General features: G+C 45.5%; 1 protein-coding gene across 3 annotated transcripts in view; it reads right to left on the bottom strand.

Annotated features, from left to right (window-relative positions):
* CLMN (calmin) overlaps positions 1-19,283 on the bottom strand; it is a 75,300-nt gene that overhangs the window by 11,477 nt on the left and 44,540 nt on the right. Inside the window, exons 1-6 of one of the 3 annotated variants that reach the window (XM_081019581.1) lie at positions 18,030-18,126; positions 17,251-17,312; positions 15,926-16,021; positions 14,651-14,734; positions 9,612-9,704; positions 648-838 (exon numbers count right to left, since the gene is read on the bottom strand). In XM_081019581.1, coding sequence (XP_080875707.1) covers positions 648-838; positions 9,612-9,704; positions 14,651-14,734; positions 15,926-16,021; positions 17,251-17,312; position 18,030 — 527 coding nt within the window. In that variant the 5' untranslated portion in view covers positions 18,031-18,126. Of the gene's footprint in view, positions 1-647; positions 839-9,611; positions 9,705-13,134; positions 13,291-14,650; positions 14,735-15,925; positions 16,022-17,250; positions 17,313-18,029; positions 18,127-19,283 lie in introns of those variants that run through there. The other 2 variants (XM_081019582.1, XM_081019583.1) reach the window with 2 other exon arrangements.

The following is a 19,283-nucleotide window of genomic DNA, read 5'->3' as shown; positions in this document are numbered from 1 at the left end:
TCACCTGTCAAAGTTGTCCCACAGTGGTGGGGATAGGGAGGGATCTGACCCACCAGGCCGAAAAGTTTCCCTACCCCTGGTCTATTGAGATCTATTGATATTGATGCTGCATTTTATGTTGTATTTTATGCTGTTTTTAAGTCATATTTTAATCAATGTTTTATATTTCCTGTTAGTCACCCTGAGCCCGGTTTTTAAACCGTGAAGGGCAGGGTATAAATAAAACTTTATTATTATTATTATTATTATCATCATCATCATCATCATCATCATTATTACATTAGCTGGGAGATGGCCTTGTGCCTCATGTCAGCTAATGAAAGGGCCAGCCATGAGCACATCTTTACACTTGGGATCACCCCAAGGCAACGTATGCTGCAAAGAAGAGTTGGAATAGGGTCTTATTACTGACACAAAACACAGAACTGTGAAACAGGAAGGACAGGGAAAACCCAGCTGCATAGCCCAAGATCTTCCTTGGCTGATACAGGCAAAATTACAGAGCCTGTTCTATTGCTTGCCCTCAAATCCACTTTGAATGCATCCAATCCATTTCATCACACAGATAACTAATGGAAATCTTCCATCTGATTGGCAGTGGGATTTGCGGCGACTTATAAGGGGGGGAGGGAGAAAAGTTGGCTTACTTTCTTGTTTTCCTTTGGACCCAGTTCAAAAGGGTCTTGATTGCTTTTCGCTGATCCTTCACCGAGACAGACATGCTTCTCTCGACATTAGGCGTGTTGGGATGAGAGGTGTCTGAATCAGGGCCACTGGGTCCCGACGACAGGCTGGAAGACGAGGAGTTCCTATTGAGGTTGCCTGTGAGTTCTTTAATCTGTTGCGGGGGGTGGGGGGAAGGCAGCAGCCGGGGTCAGAAAAACAGAGCAGAGAATCCATCATTCTGTCATGCTGCCTTGAGGACAAGCAACCCTATTCATTTCTTCAGGCAAGCAGCCGCTTCCAAACTTCACAAACAGCCCTGTCATGCCAGCTAGCCCCGCGCGAAAGGCAGCGTTGACTTGGGGCCCGGTTTCATGCTATCTGAAAGAGCACTCGCCCCTCGGCGAGACACACGGCAAGACTCAAGCCAGCAGCCTCGGCCGCTGCATTCCAGACACAGGGAGTAAAAATGCATAGCAACTTCTAAATCAGGGATGTGGCTGGACTTTAGCTCCTGTCAGCTTTGCCCATTGGCCATGCTGGCTGGGGGGAGGTGGGAGTCCCACAGTATCAGGAGTGCCACAGGTCCCCACCCCCCAATTCCTGCTCTAAAGGCAAGGATCCTGCAATGGAATGAATATGGCCCACATGTCTTAAGGTCATATTTCATGTCAATGTCCTGCTTGCACGATTCCCCTAAGCTCCTCTGGGTTGGTTACTGCAGTTAACAGGAGTGCTAAGATGGGCCTGGGATTTGATCCTGCAGGGCTCTTCTTATGTTCTGGTATAGCAACAAGAACCACAAGAAGAAAGGTCACATCTGTACCGTGCATTTTAAGCACTCTTATGCTATTTCAACAGTCAGGGGTTCCCTCAGAGAGTCCTGGGAACCGCAGTTTGCTAAAGCTGCACAGAGTTGCCAGGAGACCGCTCACACAGCTAACGTTCACCAAAGCGACTGCTTTGAAAGGTGCTTGGAAGTCCTGACTTTGGGACTTCAAAGCACCTTGCTCACGGCATCACTATGATGTCATGAGTGCAGCCTTGCCCACCAGACAAATGCAGTCCATGAGGCTGACCCTGATAAGGATCTCGCCCCTGGAGCCAAAAATGTTCCTTGCTCCTTGTATAGACAAAATGGATTTTCCCATAAACTATGGAAAACACAGAATGCTAGAATGCAGAGGAGCAATTCTCTCAGTGGAGAGAGATCAAATGGTGAGACGAAAACTACAACAGAGTTTTCGGGAACATATAGGCAGCTGGGGGATGGGGCAGACTGGGGTAAATGAACCATATAGTGCTGGAGAGAAGAGCGAATCCTTGCTTCTCAGTCATTTGATCTTGTGGTGCCAGAAGACCCCCATCAGCAAAACCAGTATTAGGAATTCATTTGCATGAGATAACAGAAAAAATCCAGAATCATTTTGGGTGAATGCAGACGTCACATCTTGATCTCTTAAGGGCAGTTAAAGAATTCAGTCATAGACATGCCTTATGCTGTCTTAATAGCTCAGTTGGTAAAGCTTAATCTCACAGTTGTGTGTTCAAGCCCCACATCAGGCAAAAGATTCCTGCATTTCAGGGGGTTGGACTAGATGATCCTAGTGGTCCCTTCCAACTCTACAATTCTATTCTTTAATAATAATATTATTTTATTATTTATACCCCACCCATCTGGCTGGGCTTCACCAGCCACTCTGGGCAGCTTCCAACAAGACACTAAAATACAGGTTATGTATGAGCACATAGGGCAGGAGTGGAGACCCTGTGGCCCTCCAGAGGTGGTTGGACTCCTCAGCCAGCATGGCTAGTGGTCAAGGATGATGGGAGATACGAGTCCAGCAACATCTAGAGCTTCTCCAATTTAAGGGGCAGAGTTGGGGGTAGGAGAGCTGTCCTGCTGGGTTTGCTGACTTGGGAGGATCTGCTTTCCTGTTTTTGAAAAATTGGCTCACTTTTAAAGAAACAGAGGCTGGGTCAATCTAGAGGCTGCTACAATGACACAGCTGGCATTAAGCATGATTGTCCTTTGTTTAGTAAATAGTAGCTGCCAGGGGGTCAGTTGAATTTGGATTGGGACCCTGGTGGCAGCAAAGGGTAAATTCCCGTCTCTCCACCTATCACCAGCTGCAGTCCTAATCTGGACACACACATACACACACAATAGCCCATGAGTGTGGTTGCTATTTAACTGAACAAAGAACAATCACACAAGCTACCAGCTGTTCGATTATCATCATGTCTACTTTGGCCCTTTGTTAAGCAATGTCGGAAATTTTTGGATGGGAATTGTGTGGCTAAGAGGGTGACATAAGAGATGCTCATGATGCCAATTGGATTTGGCCTTCTTGTGGGGGAAGGGGGAATAAAAGATTTTAAGTGTTCAAACTGGATTTTGTTTAGTTGACTGACTACATCCGCTAGGATGTTTGGGGATGAGGAATTCCAGGTGCCCAAGCAAATATATCAATATCACCACCACTACCACCACCACCGACATGTTTTCATCAGTTCCATTTGGGAGGATACTGGAATCCAGAATGTAAGAAGTGCCCTGCTGGACCAGACCAGAGGCCCATCCTGTCTTCTCAGTGGCCAACCAGATGCCTGTGGGAAGTCCACAAACACGACATGAGCACAACAGCACTCTCTCCACTTGCGATTCCTCTTCTTCTGACCCAAATCTGAAATTTGGATTCTTCACCTGAAACTTTCTAGGAGCTTTCAGATTCCCTAGAAGGGGATGGTAGGCTTTACACAGAGGAGAGGGCATTGCTAGGCCCTCAAAAGACTTGAGGCACAGGGCCATGATGCAAATGTGAATAACAATGACATACGTTAATTTGTAAGTAGAGGTGCAAAGTTAGACAGACTTTCAGAGGGAAGGGGAAGGTTGGCCATCAAAGTAACCCTGAGCAGTGGAATGCCAAGATTTTCTAGGCCAAGTACTGTATGTGGATTGTGCCCTCTACCTTGCCCGATATTAAAACTGAAACAAGTGTCTCTCGGCAAATGAGGTCGGCAGATGAATAGGGCTTCACTAGTACTGTGCTTTTATACTGTACCTGTTTGCACCAACAATGCCCCTGTATGGAGATGTCATAGTTTTTCAAGGAAGCTCAGGACCATGTCAATGCTTTTCAAAGAATCATAGACTCTTATGAGTTGGAAGGGACCCCAGGGGTCATCTAGCTCAACCCTCTGCTATGCAGGAATCTCAGCTAAAGCATCCATGACAGATGGATATCCAACCTCTGTTTAAAAACCTCCAATGTGTCTATTTTAAATGGTTTGGGCACTCGTTGTTTGATCTCTGGCCTTTTAAGCAGGAAAAAACTATTCCAGGAGTTTTCAGAAATCAATTTCACACTTTAAAAGCTTTAAAAATACTAGGAGGAACTTGGCACACTTTGATGGGCTCTCCCATAGGCCATCGAGGTCTAGTTTAGGAATTACAGTAACCAGTCTCCTGAAATGGCCCATAGATGTCAGTGTCCTTCCTTAAATTCTGAAGGCTCTCAAAAGGTGATATCCAGATCCCAAGGCACAGGAAACAAGGTGCTTGCTTGTGGCCATTCTATAGAGCATGATAACCCAACAGTCCACACCTTCCCTGAGTAACAGGGAAATGGTTCAACTTAATGGTGTAACGTTGGAAAATGTCGACCACTTTTCCTACCCGAGCAGTTATCTTTCCACAAGGGCCAACTTTGATGCCAAAATCCAGCATCGCCTGAGTTCTGCAAGCTCAACTTTCTCCTGATTGAAGTAACAAGTGTTTGAGGACCAGGACGTTCACAGAGAAACCAAAATGCTCATTTACAAAGCCATTGTACTACCAACTTTACTGTATGTTTGCAAACCATGGACCACTTATAAACCCTATCTCCAACTCCTCGAAAGATTCTATCAACAATGTCTCTGGAAAAAATTACACATCTCTTGGGAAGACAGGCGAACAAATGTCAGTGTACTAGAAGATGCAAAGATCACCACTGTTGAAGCAATGATTCTTCAACATCAACTTCGTTGGACTGGTCATGTTTAGATACCTGATTACCATCTTCTAAAACAACTACTCTATTCCCAACTCAAGAATTGAAAGTGAAATACTGCTGAACAACAAAAGAGGTTTAAAGATGTTCTCGGGGCAAATCTCTTAAAATGTAGCATAAGCACTTATAACTGAGAAACACTGGCCTGCGAGCGCTCCAATTGGAGAACAGCCTTTACCATAGCAGCCATGGACTTTGAAGAAGCACAAACTCAGGGTGAAAAGGAGAAACAAGCGAAGAGGAAGGCACGCTTGGCAAACCCTCACCGTGATCAACTCCCACCTGGAAACCTATGTCCCCACTGTGGAAAGACATGTGGATGCAGAATTGGCCACCACTTACAGACTCACGGTTAAGACTGTTTTCATGGAAGACAATCTTACTCGGCTACGAGTGCTCGCCAAAGAAGCAGCAGCAATACAGTAAAAGAACAAGAAGTGGGATGATTTTGTGAAAGGGTATAGGATTGCATCCAATGATGATTTTGAAAGCCCTATTTCACTGCACAAATTAGACTGCCCAGTTTTTTCAGATTATCCTTGCGTACTACCCTCAGGAACAGCGTTAGAGGAGGACAGTGAGAATCAAGTGGCTTGGGGAAAATGGGGTGCCATGCCTGGCACAACTGGGGCGTTTTCTACTAAAGAGCCACCTACAACCCAATCTACAAACGTCTCCTGAAGATAATAACAAGGAATTCAGCATGGTGCTAAAAGCCAGAGATCAGGGTTACCTCCTAATAAATTTTTGTAATATTATTATACAACGACAAATGTCATTATAGCCTAATAATCAGCCTCCTTTGGGGATTAAAATGATTTAATCCTGAAATCAGGGTTGTTATCATTATTAGGGTGACATATTCACACAGGATTTCATTTTTCGCAACTTCCCCACAAAGCAGTCAAAAAGACAGCTGTCTGCTATGAATCACTCCATGCATTTCCCTTTTCGTTTTTTGTTATTTGCTTCTGGAATTGAATCACATTATTAGTCAGGTGCTCCTTGAATTTGACAGCTAGCATGTAAGTGACTTTGAAAAATCCCAGCATTGTTCATAATCTACAGGGGTTCTGGCTTTAACCAATTTTACTGTCTGCCCCCCGCTCACTCCCTACACTAATCAGTAGTAAGAGAAAATATCAACATGTTTGGATATGAGCCTAGAGCACAATCCTAACCTCCCAAGTAGTAGTGCTGGGGAGGGTGGCTAGAATTCAGTGAAGTAGCCCTCTGCCTAGGGATGCGCAAGGCGCTATGGGTTAAACCACAGAGCCTAGGACTTGCCGATCAGAAGGTTGGCGGTTCGAATCCCCGCAACGGGGTGAGCTCCGTTGCTCAGTCCCAGCTCCTGCCAACCTAGCAGTTCGAAGGCACGTCTAAGTGCAAGTAGATAAATAGGTACCGCTCCGGCAGGAAGGTAAATGGCATTTCCGTGCGCTGCTCTGGTTCGCCAGAAGCAGCTTAGTCATGCTGGCCACATGACCCGGCTGTACACTGGCTCCCTTGGCCAATAAAGCAAGATGAGCGCCGCAACCCCAGAGTTGGTCACGACTGGACCTAATGGTCAGGGGTCCCTTTACCTTTTACTAGCCCTCTGCCTGGCACTGCCAACAGGGGGCAGCATCACAGCAGAGTAGGGCTAGGCAATATATCGATTTATTGTCCCAAATCGATTTGAAGTCCACATTGTCGTATCGGATTCATAACTATTGACCTGACAATATATCGCCAATTGTGTGTGTGTGTGTGTGTGTGTGTGTGAGAGAGAGAGAGAGAGAGAGAGAGATGCAAAAATCACAATGTGGGGAAAACTATGAAGCCAGCCAGTGCTTCTATTGATCCCGGTAGTGCCTGTTAACTCTGCTGACAAAGCTCTCCCCTGCCTGAGGCAGGGGGCAGCGAATCACAAGATCAGGTGCTGGCAGAAATCATGGTGAGGGGAAAACCGTGCCCCTAGATAGCTCCATCCTTATTTCAGACATCATGATATATCAGTATAGCGCAATGTTTAGCTGGTGATATATCACAATGCTGAAAACCTGATTATCACCCAACCCTACTACAAAGGATCTTGCAGAGGGCGGGCAAGATATGGTAGCCAACAAGGGGACCCTGAAATGAGACATGTCAGGCTTAGGGTGAGAGCAGAACTGTGCTGGCTATGGATCTATTGGATCCTAAGCTAAGCGCTTCCTGGAGAGGAGCCTAATTTGGGTGTAAAGCTGGTGTAGAGGGGGGAAAGTGTGTGTGTGTGTAATGGCTGCAGACTCAATGAAGGATCCTCCATATTGCACCTCCCTCAAAATTTGCCCAGGGAAGGAGAGGTGGGTGTGGGTGGGTAGTTAGAGGGGTAATACACTAGCCCATTGTCTGCTCTTATCCATGACTAAAGAGATTGAACTAGGTTACATCTGCACCAGACTTTTGAGAATGGTCAAGTTCACTGGCTGCATTCAATTCTTGGCATTTCAAGGCTCCCAGATCGTTGAAATCCGTATCAGATTTCATCTTAGTACGTGGAAGCAATGCAAGTAATGCATATTAAAGGGCTTTAAAGCCTCGTTTCAGGACTCAGGTCTCAAGACCCATGTTGCTAAAAATGCACAAAGCAGCATTCAAGCGTTTTCAGCACAAAAATAGAAAACAAGATCTTCTGATCTGGGTTCTGGCCAGCAGCCACATGCACACAAGGCAGGCTGGACTCAAGTACTTTGTTTTTTTTTTTTATAAAATTTTTATTAGGATTTTCTCATTTTTTAAAACAAACACACAAAAAACATAAACATCAACATTACACACAAAAAACACATATAATTTCAAAATCTTATTTTCCTAACCACTTTCCCAGACTTCCCCCACCTCCCCTTCTTGCATCCCCATTCAAAATTTAGCCCAGCAAGTTCTTTATGCCCAAATTAATCCCTTATTAATATTTTATTTAAATCATCTTCATTAACCATTTTCAAGCTTCTATACCTTATTTTAATACCCACATCCACCTTTTCTAAGATCGATCCACTCTCCCTTTCACGACATTCCCAATTATATATATTTACAGAAAATCTTTACAAATAATAGCATATGCTTGTAACCCTTTGGATTCTAACGTTCCTCCCCCCCCTCCCCCGGTTTTGATCCCCACAATATTATCTTTCTATCTGACAGTTCTCAGCCTGGATCTATCACATCCGAGGCCTTTAAATCTCTTTCAGTCCCTTTCAGCCGGTTTTGTTGACAGTCCTTTATGTTGGACATCCAATCTCGGAGCATCTTCGACCCGAAAGGGTCCGAATCTTTTCCAACCAGTCCTTCGTGTTCAAAATAAGAGTCCAGATCTTGCTTCTTGTTCTTTCCAAGTCCAAATATCCCAAATGCCTCAAACAGTCCAAATTTCACCTTCGCCATATTTGTAATCCATAAGTCTTTCGGACTCCCCATGGGAAAAAATCCCCACTCTTCATTCTCAATTTCAATTTCAAACCATATTTTTGACATACAAACTTTATCTTCCATGCTTCCTAACCTTGAAGGCCTTTGGTTGTCCTTTTTCACTTGCGTCATTTCTGCTCCTTCTTCACATTCCTCCAAAACAGCACACAAGTCTTTCTTCCCAGCTGTAGATTCTTCTTGTGTCAGGTCCACCACTTCAGCAGAGTTGTTTATTTTTAAATTCAAAGTTGTCAGATTCGTAGCCATAACAGAACTCTGCTTTTGCAGCTTTCCCAGCAGTTCAAAGACCCTATTTAACTCTGCTTGTAATTTTCCATCTGCAGCCATTGTAATGTTCCAAATCCCCTCTAGAGGGATTTTTGTTACTAAGTGTTCTTTTTCCAACAATCCGGATATTTTGTTATTGTTGCCACTCTAATTTTAAAAGCTTACAGTTCCAATGTTACAAAAGTAACCGACACAAATGGCAAAAAACAGAATTTCTTGACTTTGACAGCTCAATTGACAGCTGTCAAACTCTGTAAATATCTTCACAGGCTCCCTCTCGGGTCACTCCCGGATCGGGGGGGGGGGGTTGCACTTCAACTCCAAAGATCAGTTCAAATCCTCCAGCAATTAGCTTATAAGTCCAAATCGTGAAATTAAGAATTTTATCTCAAAAAGAGAAAGACAGTCTCTCGATCTTAGTTGTTTAATTCTTGCTTTAAATTGCCTGCAAGAGGGGGGGAGGCGGACTTCCTTTTAGCACCTCCCCCGGTCGTACCGAATTCAATTAAAAGAAATTTTTAGTTCCAATTACTCACGGGTTGTTGCTTTTTAAGTCCAAATATTCAAGGAAAGAAGTCAGCGCTCTCCAGCCATGGCTTGCGGCTTCACTCCGTGGAAGAAGCGGTCTACTCACAGCACCACGCCGCTCCCCGTATCCTCTCCAAAGCCTTTAAAAAGGCTTCTTTGTGGGTCGGGGGGGGGCGCAAATGGTGCCCGCCGAGTCACCAGGTCCACAGGCATCCGCGCCTGTGGTTTCTAAGGGTCCCCGCGTCGCCGCCGCGGCAGGACCCCTCCTCCACCGAGCCGATTCCCTCCAGAGCTCGGAGGGAATCCGCCATTAGCTGGTCGCGCCAACCCGGAAGTCTGGACTCAAGTACTTTGAGGCAGAAATCCATTTGCAAGGGCAATGAAGTGGACTGAGGGGTTTGCAGGGTGGGGGGAGGAAAGTGCAGTGACGTCCAGGTGTCTCATCTATTTCGGTTTATCCAGGTTTGCTCATACATTTTACGGAGTCTTTAATGCAAGAAAAATGAAGACCCGACACAAAACGAGGTACATGGGAGAAACGAATCTGTTTCATTCCTAGCCTTTAGACATAACAAATCCGTATTCCGATGAAAAGTTTAACGGAAAAGCCAACGTGTAACAACATTACCATTTGCTCCTTACCTGAAAAAACAGTATTATGTTCCATATCAGGCCCAGGACCATGGAAGAGTTTCCATCTGCTATTTCAGCTGCATCAATGCTAACCAGCTTCACCTACAGAAAAGGGGGTTGCAGGTTTTAAAAGACGTTTAAAAACAGGCAGACAAATGCACTCAAGTGCAGTTTTAATTACAGAATGCACATGTGTCACATCTAAAGGCCAGGGAACAGGGAGTTGCATTTTGCACTTATATTGGGCGAGGTTTTGGCTTGCAATCTATAAAGCTGGATTGCTTGCTTCTACGTATATCTAGTTCACGCGATATGGTTGCAAGATAGTGGCTCACTGAAGGGAGGACCGTTTTCTTAATGGGGGGAGGGAGAAAGAAAGAAAGAAAGAGGGAGAAAGAAAGAAAGAAAGAAAGAAAGAAAGAAAGAAAGAAAGAAAGAAGTCACATGGCTGCTATGCACTCATGTAACTAGTTTGACCCTCAGTTACATTATTCTTAATGCCCTTGTGATGAAGTATTTACTTGATTATATTATGCATATTTGCAGCTACATAATCTGCTGTCATTGTTCTGCTGAAGTCAGATTTATCAGGTCCATCTTGGCAGACAGCCTGCTGACGTGCAGCACGTGTGGTTCGGAGAGGGGCATTATTCCTCTAAGGCAGCCTTTCTCAACCTGTGGGTTCCCAGATGTTGTTGAACTACAACTCCCATCACCCCTAGCTAGCAAGGCCAGAGCTCAGGGATGATGGGAGATGTAGTCCAACAACAACTGGGGACCCACAGGTCGAGAACCTCTGCCTAAGGCATGGGTAGGCAAACTAAGGCCCAGGGGCCGGATCCGGCCCAATCACCTTCTAAATCCAGCCTGCGGATGGTCCGGGAATCAGTGTGTTTTTACATGAATAGAATGTGTGCTTTTATGTAAAATGCATCTCTGGGTTATCTGTGGGGCATAGGAATTTGTTCATTCCCCCCCCCCCCCAAATATAGTCTGGCCCCCCACAAGGTCTGAGGGACAGAGGACCGGCCCCCTGCCGGAAAAGTTTGCTGACCCCTGCTCTAAGGTGCCATCTGAGCTTTTGAGGTGATAGGAAAGGGGAACAGAATGCCACTCTAATACTAACTGGGCAGAGAAACACCTCTCCACTATCTTGGGAGGCTCAACTATCACTACAGATGCTTTCTCCACTTTTAAATGCTTGTTGAGCACGATCTGGGGAAGGGCCGTAGCTCTGTGGCAGAACATCTGCTTTGCATGCAGAAGGTCGCAGGTTCAATCCGCGGCATCTTCAGGTAGGGCTGGGAGAGAACCCTGCCTGAAACCCTTGAAGCACTGCTGTCGGTCAGTGCAGGCAATATTGAGCTACATGGACCAGTGGTCTCTGTATAAAGGCAGCTTCCTACATTCCTATCAAGTTACCAAGGATTCTGGGTTTGAAGCCATGACAGGACCCAGCGTTCCCACAGAGAGGTTTAATCCATATGACAAGGACCAGCTTATGTTTCTCCTTCAAACGACACACTCTCTTCTCTTGTTCATTCATTGCAAGCAGGATGGCAGAGCAGAAAAGAGAGAAATCCCCAGGCTGCCCATGACAGTGTTAAACCCTTGCATTGCAATACAGGGCCTCAGACCTTTCTGAAACACTGACAGTAAGAATATTGAGCCTCTCCCCACCTGTCACAATTCCTCTCCGGTTCTGCATTAACTACACACCATGGCTGTCCCTTCCCACCTCTTTCATGGTGGTTTAATATTTAAACTGCTGGCTCTCCATTGCCAAGGGAATGGTAACAACATTTCCCTGCCCTGCCCTGACTTTTCAAATTTGGTTAAACCGGCTTGAGATCAAGAGGGAAACCTTTTAACCCGTGGCTCAACTGCAACAATGGTTCAGTCCTGGTAAGATGTCACCAACGTCATATCATTCCTCAGAGGGAAGGCCACAAAGGCAGCCCATGGGCTGGAGCAGGATTAGGCAACATGGCGCCTTCAGATGTTCCGGCCTACAAATCTTGCCAGTTGCAGTCAACATGGCCAATGGTGAGAGATGACAAGAGTCAGCGACATGGGGAGGGCACCATGTTTGATGCGCATGGATAAATTTTAGGCTGGGGTTTTTTTTGGGGGGGGGGTTGTTTGCGTGCCCAGGCACAGTCCCACCCCCCTCCGGGAGCCAGACCTCAGACCAAGGAAAACACATGACAACGTATTTTGGGATTAAAATGGCCACAACTTTATTGAATTTCAGATGTAGGAAACCTTGGCTTAGGCATTGGGGGTATATCCCTCTCAGCCACCAGCTGGGGGCCTGAGGCAAGACAGGGTTAATCGGGAATATGGGGACACTGCAAAACGTGCGTTTACACAGCTGGCCCCCTCCCTGCACTGCTGAGGGAAGCTCTATGGTCCACAGCTGAGCGCTTGTGGTCAGAGACTCCCCTCAGGACCCCTCTAACACGGAACCCTGATATCGCCGCCGCAGAAAGGGGTGAGTCACCGCAACATCCCTTCCTCGATTGTTGGACTAAAGGATTCTGCCCAAGGCCTAAAACTGCCACCCAAGACCGCGAAACTGCCACCTTGCCGCCAAGACTACCTACAGCTGAAAGCCACACCTTATGTCCTCACCAACCATTCCTCAAGGCCCTGCTTCACCTCCCACAACCAGTGTTCATTTCCCAATGGTGCACGTTGTCAGCTCTAAACAATTCCAGCTTGCACATTTTAATGTCCAGATGTTTAATCACTCAGCCCGCAATGCACAGAGTCATATTGAAAATAGCCCTGTTCATTTTAACTTGTGCACTGGGCCGCAAACCTCGCCCACCGCCAGACCCGATGAGTGGTTATTTAAGCTCATCTCTATCCCACTGTAGCACTTACAGTGTGCAAAGTATATAACCACCCATCTCTTTGTTTGATTCTTGCTGCAACACCCACAAGAGGTGGATCACTCTTATTCCCATGCTGAAGATGGGCAATTATTGTGGGGAATTTGGGGCCCATCTCTTCCAGTCCCAAGCCTGACTTCTCATTTTTTTCTGAAGTTTTCCAAAATTTCATACATACATTTCAATACATAATAAAAACTCCCCCCGAAAAAACTTCCCAGCCCCATTCCCATGGTGTTTCTGTTTCTTTCCCTCTGTTGCACTGTCTTTTATCTCTTAAACCTTAACAAGAATACCATAACTTCTAATCCCTTCTGTTGCTCATAGTTCAAATCATGCTCATGTGTTCATCATATAATATTTCTTTAAATTAAATTAAATTAAATTTAAATTTAAAAGTGTTTCCATTCTTCCACAAAACCTTCGTCATTAGACCAAGCCTACTGCCCAAGGTGGGTCCTGTGTTGGAATTTAAAACAGCCTATAAATGGGAAGCTGGTTAGATTTTGCCAGCGCTGGACTTCTCTTAAGTCACACAGCTGTTGCAAGTCCTTGGATTCGAGACCTGGTGGCCCTGGTTTCACCACCACATGTGAATAACTCTTCTACATCCTTTCCAACTAAGCATGACTTACAAGAATGAGATTGTGAAGACCCTTGGAAGGGGCTGGACGCAGAGACCAAATCAGTCCATCTGGCCTCCGAAAAGTTCAGTGTGTGCCTAAAGGAGTGTTTCACCTTACATAAGCTTTTAAAGCAAGGCAAGGCACCTTACTATGACATACCAAGGCCCCTGGCAACAGGGCTAGCATGAGCGTGTGAAGTGTGATGTCAGCAGCACATGCAGAATCCAGTGATAATGGAGCAAAGCAACAACGGCCTAGCAGAGACGCTGCTGTGAGGCTGGGTGGTGATTTATAGGGCCACAGCTAAGTGACAGAGCATCTGCTTTGCGGGTCCAATCCCCGACACCTTCTGCTTGTCAGTGTAGGCCAGGGACAGCCAACGTGTCTTCCAGAGCTTGTTGGATTACAACTCCCATCATCTCTGGCCATTTGGCTGGGGATGATGGGAGCTGTAGTCAAAAAACATACGGAAAGAACAATGTTGGCTATCACAATGCTGAGCTAGCTGGGCCAACTACCAGACTTGGTATATGCAGTGGTGGTGTTTAACTGCTTGAGGTGAAACAGGAAGAGCCACCCTGTCACTCCTGCCACCACCACCACCACCACCATCAGCACTGATTTCAGGTGGGATCATGCTGATTTCAGGCGAGATCTCACCCAGTTTGGCCCCGATGGCAGAGGTGCTTCTCTGCTGATGTGGTTCTCATGGCATCTGATTCCTGACTTGCTTTACATCGCTGCCCATTGCCCAGCCTTGACAGGGAACTTTATCCATCTCCTCACCTTCACATAAGACTCCAAAATGGGTGTGAGTCATGCTTAGGGGAAAGGCCATAGCTCAGTGGCAGGGTGCATGCTTTCATGCAGAAGGTTGTAGGTTCAATCCTTGGCTTCTCCAGTTGGTGCTGGGAGATAACCCAATCCCGGGCAGCCTCTGGCAATGCTGAGTGACATGGACCAATCTTCTGATCCAGTATAAGGCAGCTTTCTACATCCCTCCTTCTGCACTTGATGCAAAGGCAGCCTGCATAGCAACACTAGTGTGGGGTGGCATCCCCCCCCCCCATAGTTACACAATGTTCAACCCCAGACCTTGCAGAATTCTAGAGTAACAGTTTCCATCTTTATTTGAACAAAGCTCAAACGATCTCTTGCTATAAATTGGACAGAGAAATATAGAACTTGTGATGCTGAAAGCATTTTTTGGGGGGGAGGGAAGGAAAAGTCAGATGACTCAAATCACCAATCTTCAGAGCAACTTGAGCCCAGCTGCTTAAAAGTTGCTGAACACAGGCATTTCTTTTATTTTCTTTTAATATTGGCCTCTTGATCCTTTAATCCAGTTGAACATTACGACATTAAAATAATAATTTGTGTTGAGAGGAACCCCTCCTTGTATGCAGCCTTTCAGACACAACTTTAAACAAAACATAATTCCTTCATCTTACACATTCCTCATTTTGGAGGAATATATTGTACTGCGGGAAGTGAAAAACAATTCAACAGCTTTTGAATTACTTACATTGCTGTCCTCCAAAAACTTGAGGGCTTTTGCGATATTGTTCAGTCGAAAAATACGATGGGTTGAGGGCTTGTATTCATGCAGCTAAAAAAAGGAGGAAAGTAAGCCAGTTAGTGCCTTTTAAAATGTTATTATTGAAGGGGGAAAGGCTGTGGCATCTGCTTTGCAAGCAGAAGGTCCCAGTTTCAAACCCACTGCCTGAAACCCTGGAAAGCCATTGCCAGACAGCGCAGACTCTACTGAGCTAATTCTGAGCACATCTATTAGGAAGTAAACACCAGTAAGACAAGCTGGAACTTTTGCAGAGGAGAGTGACCGAGGTGATCAAGGGTCTGGAAACCAAGCCTTAGGAGGAACGTTTGAGGAGGTTGGGTATGTTTAGCCTGGAAAACTGGGAGGATATATGATAGCCATCTTGTCACATGGAAGATGGAGCAAGCTTGTTTTCTCCTGTTCTGGAGGGTAGGACTCGAACCAATGGCTTCAAGTTACAAGAAAGGAGATTCTGGCTCAACTTCAGGAAGAACATTCTGACAGCAACAGCTTGTTCAACAGTGGAACAGACTCCGTCAGAAGATGATGGTGACTTTCTTTCCTTGGAGGTTTTTAAGCAGAGGTTGTCTGGCCACCTGTCATGAATGCTTCAGTTGAGATTCTTGCATTGCAGGGGGTTGGACTAGATGACCCTCAGGGTCCCTTCTGTCTCTGCAATTCTTTGATTCTATGACTGCAGTTATAATTGCCAACACTGGCTGCGTCCATGTACTTTCGATGAACCACATGCAACTAAAATATACAAACTGGCTGCAGCTGCCCACCTCAAGATATATTTCTGATGTGGTCCTTGGGTGTTGAAAAGGCTCAATTTTATCACAAATGCTGGGAAAGCAGTAACTGTGAGCGTTCAGCTCTGCCTGCACCTCAGACTGGAGGTATCTTCAGAGGATGAGCAGGGGAACTTTAATCACCCACCGCCTGCAAATCTCACACTGTCACTGGCCATGAAGAGCCATTGGATCCAGACCTCATCCCTTTCACAGGACTGGCGTCCCCCTGCACCAACTGCCTGGGCTCCTGGCTAGGTCAGTGACCCACCATTTCTGCCCTAGCCCCATAGGAGCAGGACAGCCGGGCTGGAGCAACCACCAAAGAGGCCAGCTAGCTGAACACAAGGCCACACAGATGGAAGGGGAAGCCACAGGGGACACTTGTCCAGATCAGGGCCTGGCTGAGAGCCATGTCAGACAGAGGCTGTTAATGAAGGTTTACACCTACCAGATTTTGCCCAGAGAGAACTTCCAGCAGAGCCATCAAAATTTTGCCATCTTTAACATCAACCAACAAATCTTTCACTTCCAGAGGGGGGCTGCACTGTGAAGAAAGAAAGGGGTACAGGATTGAGAAAGGTGACCTTGGGCTCTGTCACAGGGAGAGCTAAACAGTAAATCACACAGTTCAAAATTGGGAGTCAACTCGTTATTTGCAAAAACTGTCTTCATAGACTTAGCGGAGTGTCAGACCTAAAGAGCACAGAAGCTCATTCCCTGTAGGTCTTACTCCACGAAATCAGTTGCCAAGACTGAAGGTCCCCCCTCCCCACGGTTGTCTATGTCTTCACTGCTTCAGGACAAGCAATCAGAGACTATGCCTGTATGCCTGTTTTTGTTCCTCCCATTTCATGCTTCTTCTGGTTCTGGGAGTCATGGGGAAAGTGGAGACACCCATGACTCTTCACCAGCATGACTCATCTCTGCCTCTTCACCTCTCTTCTTTCACTAGCCTGATGAAGCTTCTGATTCTGAACTTCTCTTTGCCACAAACTCTCCCTGTTCACTAAGCCCTGTCACCTCTTCAGCTTCCAACACCTCCTCCTCCCAGTCTTCTCCCTCTGAGCACTCATCATCGTTCCACCACCAATCCCCAGGCTCTGAGTCTTCTTCCTTTGGGGGTTTCCCAGCTGGTTCCTCCCACCACTTCTCTGTGTCCAACCAGTCCATGATAGGCACTCAGTTGGAAAGGACCCCAATGGTCATCCAGACCACTTGCAAATGTATCATCAGATAATAAATATTTAAGGAATAATATAAACCCCTATCCTTTCTCATCTACTTTTCAATAACTGCAATTTAAAAAAATGATTGTTGGTTTGTTATTGCTGTTGTTATTTATCTGCCCTTCATCCTAAGGTCCCAGGGCAGGTTACAACAATTAAAACATTATATTCAAAACAGTTTTAAACAACTTAAAATCACAGAGATAAGGTGGGTCCCAAAAATATACAGTGGTACCTCTGGTTACATACTTACTTCGTTCCGGAGGTCCGTTCTTAACCTGAAGCTGTTCTTAACCTGAAGCACCACTTTAGCTAATGGGGCCTCCCGCTGCCGCCGCACCACCAGAATACGATTTCTGTTCTCATCCTGAAGCAAAGTTCTTAACCGGAGGTACTATTTCTGGGTTAGGGGAGTCTGTAACCTGAACCGTATGTAACCTGAAGCGTATGTAACCTGAGGTACCACTGTACATCCAAAATGCCAAAAGCCAAGATAGAAAGGTGTGTCTATAATATTTGAATGGGCTAATTTGTTCAGCAGGCTTACCTTTTCCAAATGTAGATTTATCCAACGGGTAAAAGTCCTTTTCTGCACATTTTCCCTTTCCACTAGAAAGGAAAGATATAAAGAAACTCAGTTTATTAAAACGGGAAAGCACCTATTTAACAAAGTGAATCTGCTTAGAAGAAGTAAGGTTTGGCTTCCGGTGCAACTGTGGACTTATATGTCATGCAATCTACAAAAATAACATTAAGGACACTTGCCGAAGAACGCCAGAGGATGTTCCCAGCATCATTGGGCCACATTTGATTCACATGTCTCTCGCTACTTGCCCCTTTTTTATTGCAGGACTCCCAATACGAACCATTTCAATCTGCATGGCTCACAGAGGCCCCATAAATGTAATACCATTTCCAAAAACCCAATGAAACATGTTCTTTTTGCACCTATCCTTGTGAAAAGCAGCAGTCAAAAAGGAAGAAAGAAAAATCTGTCCAAGTCTTAAGATGTCTGCTCACATACATATGGTTTACTGAATCTGTGTTGGCTTTTTCTGGGCATCCAGAGAGCAGTAACAGGATTATAAATCTCATAATTACATACAACACACGGCTAGGCCTGTTCACCAATCCACGGCACCATGCCAGAAAGAAGTCATGTTTGCTAGAACTCAGTAATATAAACAGTAAAAAGAGAGAGAGAGAGAGAACAGTCTGGTTTCAGTTTTAACCTTCCAAGAGTTCCAGGCTCAATAAAGACAACAGGAACTCAAGAGGAGAAATGATCACCAGGCAGCTGACTTCGAAACTAGGCTTAACTCTTACTCTCAACTCAAGTTTGAAGCAGCACACCGAGACCAGTCGTTGCTCGTTCTCCCTGTGCACTCGGGACTCCAGAACCCCTTCAGCATTTGTGTGTAAAGACGTGACAATGGCTCATTGGCATTCTAGAGCCCCGGCGCATCCAGGTCATGTTCCCATGGTATGCCTCTGCAAGATGATGCAAACTGAGTCAGCAGCAAAAGTTAACCCAGTCTGAGATTCACAGAGTTGGAAGGGACCCTGAGGTCCCCCTTACAATGAAGGAATATGCAGCTGTCCCATATGAAGATCGAACCTGCAACCACGGAGTTATCAGCACCAGGCTCTAACCCACTGAGCTTTGCATCCAGGTGCTGCAACTCAGATTAACTAGTTAACAAAAATCAGAGCAGGGTAGCGAGGAAATGAACAGTATGGGACAGGAAAGGGTTGTGTTGGGGCTACGCTTGAGGTTGGTCTGGAGCTTGCAGTCAGTGCAGAACACAGTAGCTAGATTGCTTGTGGGAGCAAACTACTGCCAGCATATAATACCTGTTATATGTTATAAAAAAAATCCTTCCTACACACACACACACCCCAGATCACTGGATCAGTTTTGAATGAAGTACGATTGCATCTTGCGTGCAAATAATTTGTGCTCTGTTCCTGTTTTTGAAAATGCAAATAAAAATAAAACAACAACAACAACTTGTGCAATTTCAACCTTCTGCACTTGAAAGCCGGCCAGTTGAATTTATGGACATGCATGAACAACATAGAACAAGGGAACCGGGTAGGGGTGGAGGGAAGTAATTCTAGTAATCCCAGGTTTTGGATTCAATGTGGATTGTCTATAGAGTTGTTTTAAGGTTTTGATGTATGGTTTTTCTTTTTCATGTGATGTTTAGTTGTTGTAAAATTAATAAAAATATTATTTCTTTAAAAAAGAAAAGAAAACCGGCCAGTTGAAACCCCGCAAATTAATTGCATGCAAAGCAGAAAGCTTAAGAGCTCCTTTTGCACCAGGTTTTTCTGGTGCAGAAAGAGCTTTTAAGCTATCTGCCTTGCTTACCAGGCTCTGGGACACTCTCACAAGATCTTCAGGGATTGTGAGCTCTTGCAAAAGCATTCTGGAGCCCAGGAAGCAAGGCTTAAAAGCTGCCCATCTTGCTTAGAAGGCAAGGATGGTTTGTGTGGAAAGAGAAGCAGCAAGTGGCAAATGAATTTTACAAGCAATGTGGACAAGATGACTAAAGCATGCAAAACCAGGCTCTGGCA

The sequence above is a fragment of the Podarcis pityusensis genome, assembly GCF_964106645.2.
Source record: "Podarcis pityusensis genome assembly, chromosome: 1".
NCBI lineage: Eukaryota > Metazoa > Chordata > Lepidosauria > Squamata > Lacertidae > Podarcis > Podarcis pityusensis.
Note: the sequence above shows the minus strand (reverse complement) of the source record. Positions and strands in the feature narration are given on the sequence as shown.